Below are 18,898 nucleotides of genomic sequence, written 5' to 3'. Positions count from 1 at the left end.
TTATTGCTCGGTTAAGTTTGCTGGGAATTTCAATTAAATGGGCGGAATGGGTGAAAAAATACGCCGCGTTAATCATATCAGAGGATTTTGAGGATAATAAAGTTTTAAAATTGGGCTTTTTTTAAGTTATTGGGATTTTATCCTCATTATTATCCAATTAGAAGACTGAAAAATTGAAGCAAAATTTTTTGATAATTTTTTATCAAGAGATTTTTTAATTGATTATTATGAAAATGGATAGATATGTAAGGGTGACTTTGAATTTTATTAATAAGTTACTTTTTTTTATTAATAATGATTTTTTTAGCTTCTTATTGATATTAAAAAATTTTTAGTCATTAATTGAATTATTATTAAAAATATTTATTTTCAATAAAATAGCGAATTATTTTCATAAATTATTTTATTTTTATTAAAATAGCGGACCAAAAAAAAATTATCGATGAAAATTTTAGTTGGAAATTTTTTATAAAAATATAAAATATATATTTTTTTAAATAAAATTAATTAAATTATATTAATTAATCTATTATTAAATTAAGGGTGAATTTTATTAATACGTTACTTTTTTTTATTAATAATGCTTAATGATTTTTTTTAGCTTCTTATCGAAATTAAGAAATTTTTAGTCATTAATTGAATTATTAATCAAAATATTTATTTTCAATAAAATAGAGAATTATTTTTAATAAATTATTTTATTATTCTTATTAAAATAGTGGACCAAAAAAAAAATTATCGATGAAAATTTTAGTTTGAAATTTTTTATAAAAATATAAAATGTATTTTTTTTTAAATAAAATTAATTAATTTATTATTAAATTAAAGCAGTTGAAATGTCTTCAGTTGAATATCTTACAATTAAAACGATAAAGTCGAAAGATTATAATTAATATTTAAAATTTCATTACTTAACTTAATACAATATTTATAATCAAAGATCATTTGGCTTTTAGTACTTAAATAAAAAATCATCTTTTCCGGTTGAGAGACAATGTTCTTCATTGATTGAGTGTCTGTAAAAGTTAATTATATTTAACATCATTTATTAATTAAATTTCATTAAGAGAGCACTCTATTAAATTCGTTGAAATTAAATTGAATGGAAAAAATAAATATTTTTAACTAAAAAAAAACTAACAACTTGAATAAAATTTATTTATTCCGTCAAGCTTAATGGACCTCAAGAAAAAAAAGAAAAATGATGAAATGAAATTTATTGTAAAAATAATAAACAAATTCTAAAATTAGGTACAAGTGTTGAGCCAATTATAACCCCCAGATAAAAAAGTAGAGTGCCGAGTTGTTTCTTCTCAAGTAGAGTTTACTTTTTTTTTATATTTATTCTTTTCTTTGGGAGAAAAGGGGGATACAAAAGTGAGTTGCTAATTGTCATAGCAAACTTTGTGTTTTTTGTTTGTTCTGTTTTGTTCTACTCTACTCATCTCTGTGCTCCTTTTTCCTTCATTATTATTTTTATTTTTTAAAGTTACCCGCAGGGAGCAAATTGAGAGAGTGTAAAAGAGACAACGGGTGCACACTATTGTCAATTGTCGCATTGTTTGTCGGATATCTTTTTAGTCAATCGGGCGCCACTTCCAGGTTTTAGGACGCAGGTGACGAAAATAAGGAAAAAAGTACAGAACAAGTCTTATAAAGATCGACGAAGATGTTGAAGTAGATATCTAAGTCCAGATGAGCCGAGTGCATGAAGATAATGGTGAAGTTCATAATCACATTCCCTCGTGGATCATTAAATTTTTATTGCTGTGCTGTAAATCCACTAGACAATAGACCATTCATAAGATATTGGTAGAGGATAAATAGAAATAGCTTTGAGGCTGACTGTCGAACAATATAACTCGAACTTCGTGTATTGCCGACAATGCTCCATTGTTCCTTTTCTTTCTTCTTTTTACCTAAGAGACAGATAAATATAATATTCTATTAATGTTCATTATTGTCAAAAATTAAAGAGCGCTCCTTAGACCACAAAGTGTTGTCGGGCTTATTTGAACATTTTAGAGGGTAGATCTTCCGCTACTTTATTTAGATGCATGAAAAATAAAAAAAAATAGTTTCTCTATTCAAGTGCTAATTAATTCGTCATAAATGCTTGAATAAATTCATCCACAGATTCGGTAGAATCTGGCGCCAAGTTCCGTTCAAATCTGCTGTAAACGGAGCGCCAGATTACCGACTGTGTTTACTGTAAGCAGAACGGTATTTTGAGGTTGCAAAATTTTATTTAATTCTACGGTACTTTTTTTTCCTAAATTGTATATTATAACAGTAATTCATACTTTATTGGACTGTTATTAATTAATTATATTCACTTAAAACAATTAATCTACTTGAAATTATTAAATTTAATCAGCACAAACTATAGCAACGCAAAAATTTCGATCCTGACTTTTTTTCGATGGGCAAAGTGATCTGCCACAGACTAAATAATTCGAGAATGCATAGTAATCCTTCATTAGATGGGAAACTACAGTTAAAAAAAGATATTTCACAGCTTGCATCTACACCCGCCAGGGTGCGCTGGAATTATTTTTACATAAACTGTAGTTTCAAGGGGATAGTTTGCTATAAAAAATGCAACCAACGCGAGATTTAAGTTGGTACCAATTGTAAATTTTTATTATAATTACAAAAAATACTAAAATCCGAACAAAAACAGTTTCACTGTGAAAAAATCGCGCCGAGTCCACGTTCATAAGACTATTAAGGAAAAAAAAATTTGTTTTTTTCTTTACAAAAATATATAAAATTAAAAAATTAAAAAATCCAAGTAACCGATATGATTGTTTATGATTTTCGGAAATTAAAAAAAATTTTGTTATAAATTTAAAAATTAAGAAAAAAATTTTGGAACGTAATTGGTGTGTGTCATTGTGTATTTCAATTTTTTTAAAGTCCTAGTAAATAGATTTTACGAATTTCATTAAAAGTAAAATATTTTGTAACCGCGCACACTAAATACGTTCCAAATTTTTTTTTTAATTTTTAAATTTGTAACAAAATTTTTTTTAATTTCCAAAAATCATAAACAATCATATCGGTTACTTGGATTTTTTAATTTTTTTATTTTATATATTTTTGTAAAGAAAAAAACAAATTTTTTTTTCTTAATAGTCTTATGAACGTGGACTTGGCGCGATTTTTTTATAGTGAAACTGTTTTTGTTTGGATAATATTATCTCCTAATAATTATCATTGCTCTCGCTGAATATATATTTAATATATATGATCATTATTGCGATAATTTATAAATATACTCTATGTTTGTGTTTACTGATGTTGTGTGTTTTTAAAGTCAATAACTGAATCGTTGATTTTAAAATACGATCTGGATTTTCTTTTACCGTATAAATACAAATTCAAAACAATTTTCACGGTATTAAATGTACAAACAGGCGTTTTAATACTTTAAAAACTTATAAAAAGCAACGAATAATCATTTTAATAGATTAAGACGGGAAAAAATACAAATATAAATCGAGTGATCAGTTTTGGGTATTTCTCATCGAAATTATTGAGAAAAACCTGAATAAGTGATGTAGACTTAGATGTGTACTTTGATTACACTTTAGAAATATGTTTGCGCTAATGTAACCTAAATATTAAGAAAAAAAAAAATGCTAGGGTAAATACCGCAATAGTTGGACACCCCCCAATAGATGGACAGATATTATTTCTTGAAGCAATTACATTAGTTTTAAGAACAAAAATCTTAAGTCGTTATATTTTTTTATGTCTACAAATAGTTCTGAGAGCGAAAAGTAATTTTTTTTTAACATTTTATTTATAATAATAGTTTAAAAAAATTATTTAAATTGGACGTCTCGAGGTTTTGCTCCGAGAGCGCCGCCACTAGTCAGCGTGTGACAGATAGCTGGTGGACATTATTTGTTATTATTATTAAAAATAATAAAAAAAGTAAGATTTGTACATATAATTACGCTTATATTTCACTAACAAAGCTAGAAATATAATATTTTAATCATAAAATCGAAAAGAAATAACAGAATTTAGTGTCCATCTATTGGTGACACTTTTCTAACCTTTATCCAATAGATGGACATTGAGTTTATATGATGAATTTTCTTACTTTTTTTTTTTTTAATTTTATTGGTGGATCAATGTAAGAATAAGAGTAAAGATTATAGCAAACAGACATGTATTGGAAATAAAATTAATCATTAAATTAATCATAAAATTAATCATTAAACAGACATGTATTAATAAAATTAATAAAAGTATTATTATGATTATTGAAGAAATTGAAGAGAAAAAAGAAAACGCTGAATAAAAGAGAAAATTGAGAGAAGGAAATTTAAAAGCGAAAGAGAACAGACCTATTAAAAGGAAGAAGAAGTCAACATAACGTTTTTAACGTTGTGTTTTATAAATTTATATTGATAATTTATTAATTATTAGTTTTCTTTGTATTAATATATTTTGTATGTTACTTTACATGAGAAAGCATTACGTGTTCAAAATTAATAAAATTACTTTATGATGTATTTTGAAAATTACCATCCGATTTATCACGTTTTCTCTTTAATTTGATCAAGCTTTATTTCTTAGTGGAAAAAATTAATAAATTAATTATTTCTGATATAAATAATGAATCGAAAATATCGCTTGTAAGTAGTGTCCATCTATTGGTATTGACTGTCCATCTACTGGAGATTTTGTCCATCTACTGGGGTTTTGGACTTTTTCTTACATTTTTCTTTTTTATTAATTACTACAAAGTTTTACTTATTTTTTCCTGGTTAATTATATATTTTTACATAAATATAATTTACTTTATCACAACTTAACTGTATATTCCTATATTATTTTTTTAATAGAATACGAGAGTTTGTTTAACCGTCCATCTATTGGGGTATTTACCCTACTGCCCACAAACAGTGACAACTAAAATCAGACTAACTATTTGATTAAATTAGTGTAACTGGTTGTAATATTTTGTTGTTTAATCATCAAAAAATTATTTTTTACCATGTTATATTTAGTAGTCTGTTTTTTAAATAAATTATTAGAGACAGCAAAATTTTATTATTTTTTCAATCAATTATTTTCTTGAACAGTTTTATTTTAGTAACTTGTATCCAAAACTGGTATTTATCCCCACAAAAATGGTTCAGAGTATCAAAAAACGGTGAAAATAGCTCCCGTTACATAATTACGTTATTTACCGAACGGAGTTAAAAAAATTTTGTTTTTTTATCAGATTTTTTATAAATTTTAGCTTGAATAAAAAAATAATTTCTACACTATTTTTTAAAAATACTTCCACGAAAAAAAGTTTTCTAAAACCGATGTTTATACCCTCCAAATTATTGATAGTAGTTTGCGTTTTTTTAATAAATTATTAAAGAGAGCAAAGTTAGATTTTTTTTTCAATCAATTATTTTCTTGAAGAGTTTTATTTTAGTAACTTGTATCCAAAACTGGTATTTATCTCCACAAAAATGGTTCAGAGTATCAAAAAAGGTGAAAATAGCTCCCGTTACAAAATTTCAATAATTCCCAAAGAGACTCAAAAAATTTTGTATTTCTATCAGATTTTGTATAAATTTTAGCTTGAATAAAAAAATAATTTCTACACTATTTTTTAAAAATACTTCCATGAAAAACAGTTTTCTAATATCGGTGTGCATACCCTCCATATTACTGATAAAAAAAATAATAATTATACATTAAAAAATATATAAAAAAACATCGAAGTGGTTATCGACATAGTTTAAAACGACGAGTCGTTTTAATTGCGAGCGTCGAATTACGCGGTAAAGTTTCACTCTGTTTACCCACGTCGGATCGTACTAAAGTTTTAACTACTGCATATACATGTACGTACGTACGTCTCAAGAGTTTTCTACTCGAAAAATTTTTTTCTCCCACTCGACCCTTTTTTTTTAATTATCATTATTATTATTACGTTCTGTTCATTTAAATTCACCATATACTACCACGTATTATTTGTATTTATCATTGTATTTATCATTGTTCGGGGATTAGATATATTTATATATTTAATATCTGCACATATTTCTCTTGCCATAATTCAATGCCGTTTCATCAGGAACTTAATTTAAGGAAATATCTTGCAATTGAAGAGTAAGCCGCTTACGTTCAAAATAAACTCACACAATTTTGATAAGGTACACGTGTATAAATGTCGAAATTAAAACTATAAGCAAGCTGATTAACAGAAAGCATTGTATAACAACAACTCACGACACAAATACTTGTAGCGAGGACTGTTAGTGAGACCCTCGGGACAGTACCCAGGCATTCCATCCTCGTAGAGATTCTGGGGTGTTGTGCGATCGATACCTCCGTAATTGCAGACAAGTACCTCAAGCCGGTGACCTCGTACACTGTTAAAGTCACCAACAAGGCTACTGATGCTCTTGTTTCCACGAGGACGAGCGAGCTTGAGCTTCAGTGTTCCTGCTTGTGGATTCGCTGATGCCATCGCCGAGGATCCAGAGAAGGACAAGGAGGAGCTTGTTGAAGTCATCGTACTTGGTCCTCTTTCCCGCAAGCCCTGGCTATATATCGCCCGACCGCAACCCACCAGGGTTATGTTCCCCGCTGCTATTCCGATGTACGGACCCCGGTTGTCTTCTGCAAAGTCTACCAGCCTGCAAAATTAACTCTCGTTAGATCCTTCAAATTAATTTGTTTAAAAAATAATATTCAGGACTCTACTCCTCGCTTTTACGGCTTATTAATTTACGCAAAAAATATTTTATTTCATCAAGTAAATAAATCCTGGCCAATTAATTCAACCCTGGATAATAATTTTATTATTTTCACTACTGAATTCCAGCTTTTAATTTTGGAATTTAATTAGCGAGGTTTTATTTTTTTTACTTAACTCATACAAAAATTATATTAACTTTTGATCATTTTTTCTACAAGGAAAATAATAAATTTATTGGGACAAAAAAAATTCTTAAGCCAAGGAATTTTTTTTTTAAACCAAGAATTCTATCTTAGCTCAAGAATTTTTTCTCTTGAGTCAATTTAACCTTTCTATCTGTTTATTTATTTATTTCTTTTTTTTTTATTATAAAAAATAAGTCTCAAATACTTTTTAGAACATTTGAAGAAAAAATTTTTTTTTTATTTTTAATAAAATTTATTTGGATAAAAAAATATTCATTGAAGATAATCTATATAAATAAAAATAAAATGCCGCATGTATGTCCACGCATCACTTGAGAACGGCTGGACCGATTGAGCTAAATTTTTTTTCGTTATCTTCAGAATTGTAAGGAGAAGGTTTGTATGTAAAAAAATTTTTAAAAAATCTACCCTCAAAGGGGATTGCGGGGGCGTTAACAATGAATTATTCCCGTTTTGAACTATAGCTCCTATAGTTCCCAAATTTGGTAGGAATCTTTTGTAAGAGATATAGAAATAATCTATGAACTAATTTTACGATAGCTCGCTCCACAGGGGGTTGCGGGGGTGCATTTAACTCAAATTGTAGATCCTACAGATGGAAAATTTAGGTGGAGTCTTCCATATGTGATGCGGAAATGATCTACGAGCGGATTTTACAACCCACCCCCAATAAGGATTACGGGGGTGGGTGTTAGAATGTTAAGTTTTTGTTTTCAAACTGTAACTTCTACAGACTCCAAATTTAATAGGAATCTTCGTGTATGATGTTAAGTTCAGCTAAGAGTAGATTTTATCAAATTCTAATCTCAAAAGGGATTGCGGGGGCGTTAGCCATGAAAATTTCTCATTTCCAATCGATAGTTTTTATGGACTCAAAGTTTTGTTGGAATCTTTTATTTACAATGTAGACATCATCTCGAATAGGATCTTACGAAATTCTTTCCCCGCAAAGGAGTGCGGAAGTGATAATTGTCAAAAAATTCATATTCTTCAAATACAGTTCCTACAGATATAAAATTTAAAGAATCTCAAGAGATACAGGAAATTACAGGGATGGCCTTCAAGGTCAACCGATTTAAATATTTTTCTTAGTCAATGATTAGATTTCAACCAAAAACGAATTTCGTGATAATTCAATTGATATGTAGGTTGTGTCAGAGTGGTGAGTAGAATGTAAAAAATATTTTTGTACATAAACTAGGACTTTTTGAGACATGAAATTAAGGACATATCTATTAAACTTCAATAACATTTAATAAAAACTTCCTTACAACAATCATCTCTTTGACAGGGGGGAAAAAGTCATTGTAAGGTTTTCAAAACTTAACATGACATGTAGTTATTCAGTCATCGGACTAAGAACTTTATACATGTTATTTTTGCTAATCACATAACTAATTAATTGATTTTATCATTGCGGAAATGTAACGGTTGAAAATGAATGCATTTTTCAAACACTTGATTATTAATTTCAAGCCGATTAATAAAATCTATTATCAGTTTGTCAGCGCGTAAGAACTTTTTTATTGTTGTTTCAAAATACCAAGGAGAAGACGACCTGACTAAGGTCATGCCAGTTAATGAGATGTGGGACGAGCTATCTCACGTTCAAACCGCACTGACGATCATAAATAAATCGCCAGGCCAGTCGTTGAAAATTTGCGGAATCAAATCGGAGTTTCCCTGTTTCGTGCATGGGAAATTATACGTCCTGTATTCGTGATTCGGAAAACCATGATCTTTATATATTTACGCACCGCAGAAAAGATAAAAAATGTAGTCCATCAAAAAGCTTTAAATTGATTAAGTGTATAACTATGTTGCATTGAATGTAAATAAGAATTTTGTATTAAATTTTGACTATACTTTTCACAAATATATGTAGGTGATACGAAGTTCACCAGGTCGTCTAGTGTTTATTATAATTCTTCAATAAAAAATCTCTTTAATCAAGACAACCTCCCTTAAAAATAATTTTTTTGCACGCCTCATAGTGCGAAGCGCGTGAGGTTGTGCTTTACACTCAACTCGTCAAGGTCAAGCAATTTTGTGATCTTTAAATAATGCCTCTATCACAACCATATTGCACTTATACAATTGTTGCTATTTTGAAAAAAAAAAATTTTACGTGGACGTCCTGATGTCACCCCATTTTGGATATACCAACGATTACTCCCGAACAAATTGATATTTCGACACCGGGCTTTTTTTATTAGTTTACGAATTCGATGAACTGGTGCCGTACTTCATATTAGTAGCCTAGTTTACGTGTTTTTTTTTTTAATTGAATTTTTATTAAAATTCACTACGATACACACGTATAAAAACAAACAAACTTTTCTTATTTCTTCCACGTGAAAACTATGGCGCCACTTGATCAAGCTAGATCCACAGATTCGGTAGAATCTGGCGCCAAGTTCCGTTCAAATCTGCTGTAAACGGAGCGCCAGACTACCGACTGTGTTTACTGTAATCAGAACGGTATTTTGAGGTTGCAAAATTTTATTTAATTCTACGGTACTTTTTTTCCTAAATTGTATATTATAACAGTAATTCATACTTTATTTGACTGTTATTAATTAATTATATTCACTTATAACAGTTAATCTACTTGAAATTATTAAATTTAATCAGCACAAACTATAGCAACGCAAAATTTCGATCCTGACTTTTTTTCGATGGGCAAAGTGATCTGCCACAGACTAAATAATTCGAGAATGCATAGTAATCCTTCATTAGATGGGAAACTACAATTAAAAATAGATATTTCACAGCTTGCATCTACGCCCGCCAGGGTGCGCTGGAATTATTTTTACATAAACTAGTTTCAGGGGATAGTTTGCTATAAAAATGCAACCAACGCGAGATTTAATTAAGTTGGTACCAATTGTAAATTTTATTATAATTACAAAAATACTAAAAATCCGAACAAAACAGTTTCACTGTAAAGTCGCGCCAAGTCCACGTTCATAAGACTATTAAGAAAAAAAATTTGTTTTTGTCTATGCAAAAATATATAAAATGATAAAATAAAGAAATCCAAGTTACTTTTATGATTGTTTATGATTTTTGCAAATTAAAAAAAGTTTTGTTATAAATTTAAAAATTAAGAAAAATTTTGGAACGTACTTGGTGTGCGTCATTGTGTATTTCAATTTTTAAATTTTGCAACCGCGCACACTAAATACGTTCCAAACTTTTTCTTAATTTTTAAATTTATAACAAAATTTTTTAATTTCCGAAAATCATAAACAATCATATCGGTTACTTGGATTTTTAATTTTATCATTTTATATTTTTGTAAAGAAAAAACAAATTTTTTTTCTTAATAGTCTTATGAACGTGGACTTGGCGCGACTTTTTACAGTGAAACTGTTTTTGTTCGGATTATTTTAGACTGCGTGCGCATATGACAAGAAAAACAGGCGTCGATATTAAAAAAAAAAAATAAAAAATACTCTGTAAGAAATTACTTAATTATTATTATTATTATTTTTTTTAATTAATTACACAATTTATTTTTTTCTTAAAAAATGAATGAGCGTTATGAGGCGTGCACTTTTGGATTTTCCAAACTTTTATATATTTTTTTTTTTTATATAATTTGAATAATCTTACGATCCTAAAAAAATTTTTTTATTTATTACACTGATAGAAGAATTTGTTTATATTTAATAAGCTTTATTAACTGTTAATAAATGATTTTTTAACATCATAGGATTTAATAAATATTTATTAACAGTTAATAAATTATTTATTAAATACGATTTATTAAATGTTAATAAATATTTGTTAACAGTTAACAAATTTTTATTAACAGTTAATAAGTAATTTATTAAGTACAATTCATTAACTGTTAACAATAAATGACAATAATTCAATTCACTGAATAAATTAACGTTTTTAATATTTAAAAATATAAAAAATAATTATGAGCTATGATAGAATTTGGTATTTTACAATAAACGTTATTATAATTTAATATAATTAATGCAAATAATTTATAAAGATGATTTTTGTTTATAAGCATATCTTCATATCAAATGGCATTGCAAGCGAAACAAATTCACTCAACAAAATATTTATTAACTGTTAATAAATATTTGTTAACTATTAATAAATACTTATTAACTATTAATAAATGTACTTTCCTCCTAAATAAATATTTATTGAATGTTAAAAAATATTTACTAAAATTTAATAAATTACATAACTTTCTTCAAATAAATTAAATTATTAATATTTAATAAATCCTTCTATCAGTGCAAAAACATTTTTCATACATCTATTGTAAATATATCAGAAAATAATTATTTAGTTACATAAAAAAATAAAATTTATAAAATCAGAATTTTGTTAAAAAAAAAATTCTGTTTAATTTATAATAATTCCCGATATCAAATACCCAGCGCATCAAAGTTATTAACATTAATTTACTGTCAGATAAATACTTGAACAATTATCTAGAAATATTTATATTTCAGTAAAACAAATGCCCGAATAGCGGATTAAAATTTTTCTATTGAAAAATGAATTCCATTGTTAAAAAACAAACAATGGTTTTTCTGTTGAACGAATATTATTGAACATTATATTGTATTTTTCATCATAAACGTAGTTTTATTTAAAATGTGAAAAACCGCAGAAACAAAAAAATGTTAATAATATTATTCGAGATAAATTAGGAATTATTACGATAGCGGAAATAATAAATTCAATGCGTTTTATGAAGTTCATTCATTTTTCATAATCAGCTCGGAATATTTTACAGCGATATGTATCATCAATTGAAGATAATACTTCATTTGCTCCAATAATATTAAATATCAGTTAACGCAATGACAAATCGATTGATAAAATAATATTTAAATACTTATGGAATGTTTTTTAATCTTTAAAATCGTTAAATTTACCTCAGATGAATGATAAGCATTAATTTAAAATTCAAAACTTTGTGAAGAAAGTTATTATAAATATTAAAAGTTGTCTAAGTAGACGGTTTAAATTTATACAAAAGTCACTTAAATAATTATATATAACTATTAGCAGTTACCGTTTGAGAGACTTGGCTAAAAAAAGTTATCTAAAGAAAACTGAAATAAGATCGAGTGTAAAAGTTTTATCATTTTCAAGCGTCGCTTCATTAAATATTAAACTACTTATCATTTCCTCAAAGCTCAACTAGTTTTTTTTATCTATCAACATTTCATTTGCATGATTGCTCGATTTACTTATTTTAAACACTAAATACGCGCTTTATTATTTATACTTTTAGTTCTGCGGATTATTTTTAGCTCAAGTATTTTAATGAGTAATAAAGAAAATTAAGTTTTATTTTTTCGCCTTTTAGTAAAACAAAAAAAATTTTACAGTATTGAGGATGGTTTTACTTGTATCATTGTAGAGTGTTTTACAAGGGAGGGTGGGGAATTATTGTCTCTCCACTTTTTTCTCCGCAATATAATCTCTCAACCCCGTCATTATAACTCTCAACCACTTTTTCGTCCCCACCCCCCTGCATGTCGGGATTTTTTCTTTCATGCCCGACACAAATGTGCTGCGACTGTGGCCGACTTACGCGTTATAATCAGTACCTGCATTAGCATTACGGTCTTCAATAGTATGGAAGTACTTCTATAATGACATTTTACCTCCATAACTATATGGGAAAACCACAGAAAACCCGACCGGTACAGAGGATGGCAATGAAACGCACATATTCTTAGTTTATAATCATTGAAAAATATTGGTGCGCGCCGGAATCGAACCCTGGTCTCACTTTTTCGAAATGCAGGTACCGAGCCGATTAGGCTATTGCCAACCTTCAAAAAAATTTTTTACAGTAATATAATTAAAAAATAATCTCTGATAATGAACTTTAGCTTTTTATGAAAACCATAGAATTTTTCGAATAAATCTGAATTTTTTTTACACAAGTAACCCTAGCGGTTTTGTAAATGCCGAAAAAATTTCGCAATTATACAGTATTAATGCGGTATTTTTTCAGCATTTTTTCGGTTGTTTTGGTCAGTTTTTTCATCGAAAAATTACGGAACATTTACCGTAAAAATGCGATACATTTACGCTGAAAATGCGGCATATTTATGGTAATAAGGCGGTAAAATGACTGTATTAAAACCATATTTAAAAAATGGTGTCAAATTAAATAACGCTCGGACTGGGATTCGAACCCAGAACCTCCTGGGGACATGTCGGCTACTCTACCATTTGAGCTACCCGGTCTATACCATATTGTTTTTTTGCTTATTCTATATACATTAAGCCACACCGTCCATCTTACAATAAGCATATTTAAAATTAAATAATATAATTATATATGTGAAACAATATAACTTTTCGATTTTAGAAAATTTGCAATTTTCTAAGTGAGAAATTAAAAATTGAAATTAAAATTAGAATATATTTACTTAACATATGTATTATTTTATATTAATTATCGCTAAATACCTAATTAAAAAATAATATTCTACATATTTTTTATTCAAAAACAGTATTTGTTTTTGCAAAGTAGCGATGGAGAATAAAAAGCAAAATTTGAAATTTTTCATTTTATTCATTTCTAACATAGAAGTGAACTAAAAATAAAACTAAATCTTTAATAATTGTCCATTATGTCAGAAAATATTCGGCAAAATTACTGTATTATTACGGTAATTATTTGGAATTTTTTGGGTAAAATTTGGGCATTAATGCGGTAATTGTATAGTATATTTTTGGTAACTGTACATCATAAGTGCAGTATATATACTGGATAACTACAGTATAAAAACTGGCCAAAACAAATATAGTTTAACCGCATTATTACCGAATTATAAAAGTAAATATACGGCATGAGCATAAATGCCGAAAAATTACGGTATTTTTACGGCATTATCAAAACCGCGAGGGAACGAAGTGAATAAAAAAATACAGTCTATGTTTTCTTTCATTACGATATTTTCTTTGTGTAATCATATATATCCATATGTTTATGTATATACTTTGCAAACCGCACAAATAATAACGATCTCATGTTTAGCATTGTATCTAGTTATACGTATACAAACGGAAATGGAGCCTTCAAAGAAACTACAAGCAAAATAACCTCGATGTAATCATGTGAAATCCTCTGGGTGCACTGGTCTCAGTTGGAACAAAAGACAACATGAGACAAAATTTTTTTTTTCTGTATTTACCGATGGTATATATGTTTTGTAAATTATGCATCAAATCGGTAAGTATTTTTTTTTAAATCGTTGATTTTGAAAAACTTAAATTTATTATAAAAGATATTCACAAAAAATTATAAAAAAAATTAGAAAATTAAAGTTAAAGCTTATTAGTCCCAATTTTAGTCAAGTATCATTTAAATAAAATTTTTTGTTTGTAATTTTTAAAGATAATAAATACTGGGATATTTTTTAACCTGTAAAAAATTAATGGCTTTTATTAGTTGCACTGTCTATTAATTTGAGACAAAAAGTATATAAAGTTACATAATTACATTGATTAAAAATTTTACTTGATTTATGAAAAAAATTCTTGAACCGATAAAATTATTTTAATTGAAGAGATTGATTAATTTTAACCATAAAAAAAAATTATTCAATAAAGTAAAATTAAATTAAATCACCAAAAATTTAGTAATTAAAAAATTTTCTAATTAAAACAGAATTAATTTTTTTATCAGTCTACCGGAAAATTAATAATTAAACCTGAAACGTTTCTATTCGTAAAATTTTTTTATATTAATAATAATAATAATAGAGAAAAATAAGCATTACCCAACTTCGGCAGAGTCAAAATTCTGTACGTCATCCGACCATGTTTTGATATGAAGTTTAATACGGTTGAGGCTATTAGTATTAATTTCCAGGGTATCGATGTTCAAAATATTGATGTTCTGCCATACTTGAAAACGCGCTGTAAAAATATACGCATCCATTATTTAATCTTTAATGATTCAACATTGCTTTTGTTAGGTCTGATGTTAACATAGCTCGTTTTTTATCATAATGAGGAGACTTAACATGGAATGTAAATACGAGTAAGTAAAACTGGTTAGAGTTCCTTGCGGAATCGTAAGAATACTCTGGGTACTTTTTTATTTATATTTAAATGTGCGCAGGAAAGAACTAAAAGGTCCTCAAAGAAAAAAAAATTACGAAGAAACTAAAAAATTGACTGTTACAGAATAATTTTAAAGGAGCTTGATATAGAGAGTAGATATTAATATTTGGAGAATAAGCAGATAGTGTTGATGGGAATGTTCAGTGTCTGATTGAAATGAACAGTGAGGAAACGACAATACAATCGATATTCGATATTCTCTAGTACCACGGAGTATAAAATGGCAATTTCCATTGAAAACAAATTTACTCTCGTCGCGTATAGCCGGGGCTCTGGTAGGTAGTAGGTAGTAGGTAGTAGGTAGTAGGTAGTAGGTAGGATCGAGGGTAGAAGGCAGTAGGTGCTCTGGAGGAGAGAAAAGTGGATGAAGACAAAACTACATGCTACGTACTAGGTATATCGATATAAAAGAATAGAATTGGGATTTAGAAATAAAATTCAACGAGAATATAGGATATGATATGGGTACTCACTTACATCCCTGCACTCATCTTTGCTCAGCACACACTGGAGCGCCCACCTTCGCGCAAGCACCGCCAGCTCATCGTCCCAACTCTATAATTTTTATTCAAACATTTCATTATAAATTATAAATGATATCACTCGATAAAGTACACAGGATAATTCGCTGGGAAATATCGCGAGTGAACCCAATAACCCAGTGATTGAGTGCAGCACTTATTTTTAATTATCTCGTATGCTCAAAATACTAATTGTGTTTCGTTATCGTTAATATTTATTCAAATGGGGATATGTAGGTATAGATTTTCACTATTTAAATGCTAATTAATCCGTCATAAATGCTTGAATAAATTTATAATATTATCTCTTAATAATTATCATTGCTCTCGCTGAATATATATTTAATATATATGATAATTATTGCGATAATTGATAAATATACTCTATGTTTGTGTTTACTGATGCTGTGTGTTTTTAAAGTCAATAATTGAATCGTCGATTTTGAAATACGATCTGGATTTCATTTTGCCGTATAAATACAAATTCAAAAAAATTTTCACGGTATTAAATGTACAAACAGGCGTTTTAATACTTTAAAAACTTATAAAAAGCAACGAAGAATCATTTTAATAGATTAAGACGGGAAAAAATATAAATATTAATCCAGTGATCAGTTTTGGGTATTTCTCATCGTAATTGTTGAGAAAAACCTGAATAAGTGATGTAGACTTAGATATGTACTTTGATTACAGTTTAAACGTATGTTTGCACTAATGTAACCTAAATATTAAGAAAAAAAAATGCTACTGCCCACAAACACTGACAACTAAAAACAGACTAACTATTTTTTTAAACTAGTGTAACTGGTTGTAATATTTTGTTGTTTAATCATCAAAAAATTATTTTTTACCATGTTATATTTAGTAGTCTGTTTTTTAAATAAATTATTAGAGACAGCAAAATTTTATTATTTTTTCAATTAATTATTTTTTTGAACAGTTTTATTTTAGTAACTTGAGTCCAAAACTGGTATTTATCCCCACAAAAATGGTTCAGAGTATCAAAAAATGGTGAAAATAGCTCCCGTTACATAATTACGTTATTTACCGAACGGAGTCAAAAAAATTTTGTTTTTTTATCAGATTTTTTATAAATCTGCGCCTGAGAAAAAAAAATAATTTCTACACTTTATATTTTAAAAATAACTCCGCGAAAAACAGTTTTTTAAAACCGATGTTCATACCCTCCATATCATTGATAGTAGTTTGTGTTTTTTTAATAAATTATTAAAGACAGTAAAGTTTGATTATTTTTTTAATCGATTATTTTCTTGACCAGTTTTATTTTAGTAACTTGTAACAGATTTTTTATAAATTTGCGCCTGAGAAAAAAAAAATAATATCTACACTTTAAATTTTAAAAATATCTCCGTAAAAAACATGACCTACATTTCATTGATAAATAAAAAAAGAATAATACTTTGTGATGCATTGAATATTAAATTCCATTAGTTACCGCCTGTCACTAATTTTTTCCTTCAACAAGTAATTCTTAAAATAAAAAATTGGGAAAACGGTTGACCCTAAAGGCCATCCCTGCAACTTCCCGCTACCTCCATACCTAAGTGCTCAACAATTCACTTATTTTTTAAGCTCTTCAAGCTCAAAAATATAATTTTTGTATCATTTTGAGCTCTCCGAGCTAAAAAAAAAACGCTGTTCTGCGCTTTTGAGCTCTTCGAGCTGGTCAGACTAAAAATTTTATAGAAATTCTAAAAAAAACATTTTTTTCAATTTTTTTCGATATCTCACGAACAAATCAACCTATTTTGACCGGGTTGGTGGCAATCGACGTGGTTTTCTGAGGTTAAGAGCTGATTAGTTTTTGGAATTTATCGGTTAAGCCGTTTAAAAGATATTTCAAAAAAACGAATTTTTGAAAATTTTATTTTTGAGATTTCTCAAAATTGATTGACTCAAATTTTGTAAATTAGTATCAGAATTTTAGGGTCAAAAAAACTCTTCAGAACGCCGCTTATTTCGATCGAATCGGATGATTCGTTCAAAAGTTATGAGAGATTTACACACACACACACACACACGATGACATCGCCGCGGAAATAGTCAGGAAAGCTTCCTAGGACCTCAAAACGTCGAGATCTGATGAAAACTCGATTTTCGAAAAACGGGGTGAAAACAATAACTTCCCGATTTTTGAAAATTTTCAATTTTCTTAGCGGGAAGTTAAAAATATGCAATATCGAGTTTAATTTCATTTTTCAATCCTGTGTCAGAAAGCATTCATCTATCTAAATATAAAGAAGATGTCCCGAGGAAAGTTTAATTATACTTTTAACAATCAAGTTAATTTAAATAAATAATTTTAATGTGAATTAAGCACGATATCAATTGAATTATCAGAGTAATACACACGTCTGTCACCGACTGATTTACTTAAACGACAATGATAAAGGCGTAAATTGCTACGTTTCACGCGGTAAATTATTAACTGACATTAATTAACTTGATCAATAACGACATTTCTGTTAAAAATGTCATTGGATGGTTATTTTTTGGGTTAGTCAGTAATTCAATCGTCGGATTCGCGTCAGTTAATAATTAACCGACGTTAATAAAATAAAAAATATACATATTATATATAATATAAATAATTGTATTTGCAATCAACCGCACTAGTTCCATCATATTTTTGGCTGGTGGCTGCGGTCCGGGATTTCCGCGAATCTCTTTCCCACTTGCAATGAAATTTCGGCGCAAATTATGCTGATTTACTATCGATATTATTTCCTCGGGGTCGAGGTCCCCATGTTCGATATTTTTACAATTGGGACTGACGTCATCGAACTGAAAAAAATAATGAATAATTTTTATTTATAAAATTTTAGGTTAAGATAGTAAATTTAGTGATATGGACGTGAGTAATTAGTATAATGGTATTATTGTTAATATATTTACGGGATAACGGCACATAGTATGACGGGTGCAGAGATGACAATAATTTTCCACTTGGTTGTCGGATTTAGTTAACGCGAGATAACTCGCGTTAGCTACTAACAGTAAATAGTAGAGCCTTGTCAAGTCGCTCATGTCATGTGTTTAACGTCCAGAAGTTGTCGGAAATTTGCTGCAGATGAACTTCAAGATAAAAAATATAAAAAGCAAAAGTCCATTTGATAAATGGATTACTACTTGTAAAATTAGTATTGTATTTTATTTAAATGTTATTACATATACATAGAATCAATTTTTTTTTCAAAATTAATTATATAATAAATATTCTTAAAATTTTTTTCAACTCTTAAAATATAAGACTTTTTATTTAGTAATTGAAGTAGAAATTTAAGCCGACTTTTCAC

General features: G+C 28.1%; 1 protein-coding gene across 1 annotated transcript; it reads right to left on the bottom strand.

Annotated features, from left to right (window-relative positions):
* Positions 1-1,245: 1,245 nt before the first annotated feature.
* On the bottom strand, positions 1,246-18,616 carry LOC123258860 (venom allergen 3 homolog). The gene is made up of 6 exons (XM_044719114.1): positions 18,498-18,616; positions 18,216-18,386; positions 15,534-15,615; positions 14,715-14,853; positions 6,253-6,662; positions 1,246-1,919 (listed from the first exon to the last, which is right to left on the bottom strand). Exons 1-6 carry the CDS (start codon positions 18,510-18,512, stop codon positions 1,762-1,764), a joined length of 975 nt encoding a protein of 324 aa, XP_044575049.1. The 5' UTR covers positions 18,513-18,616; the 3' UTR covers positions 1,246-1,761.
* Between the last annotated feature and the right edge of the window lie 282 nt (positions 18,617-18,898).

This window comes from Cotesia glomerata, linkage group LG2, assembly GCF_020080835.1.
Source record: "Cotesia glomerata isolate CgM1 linkage group LG2, MPM_Cglom_v2.3, whole genome shotgun sequence".
NCBI lineage: Eukaryota > Metazoa > Arthropoda > Insecta > Hymenoptera > Braconidae > Cotesia > Cotesia glomerata.
This window is presented reverse-complemented; position numbering and strand designations above follow the sequence as displayed.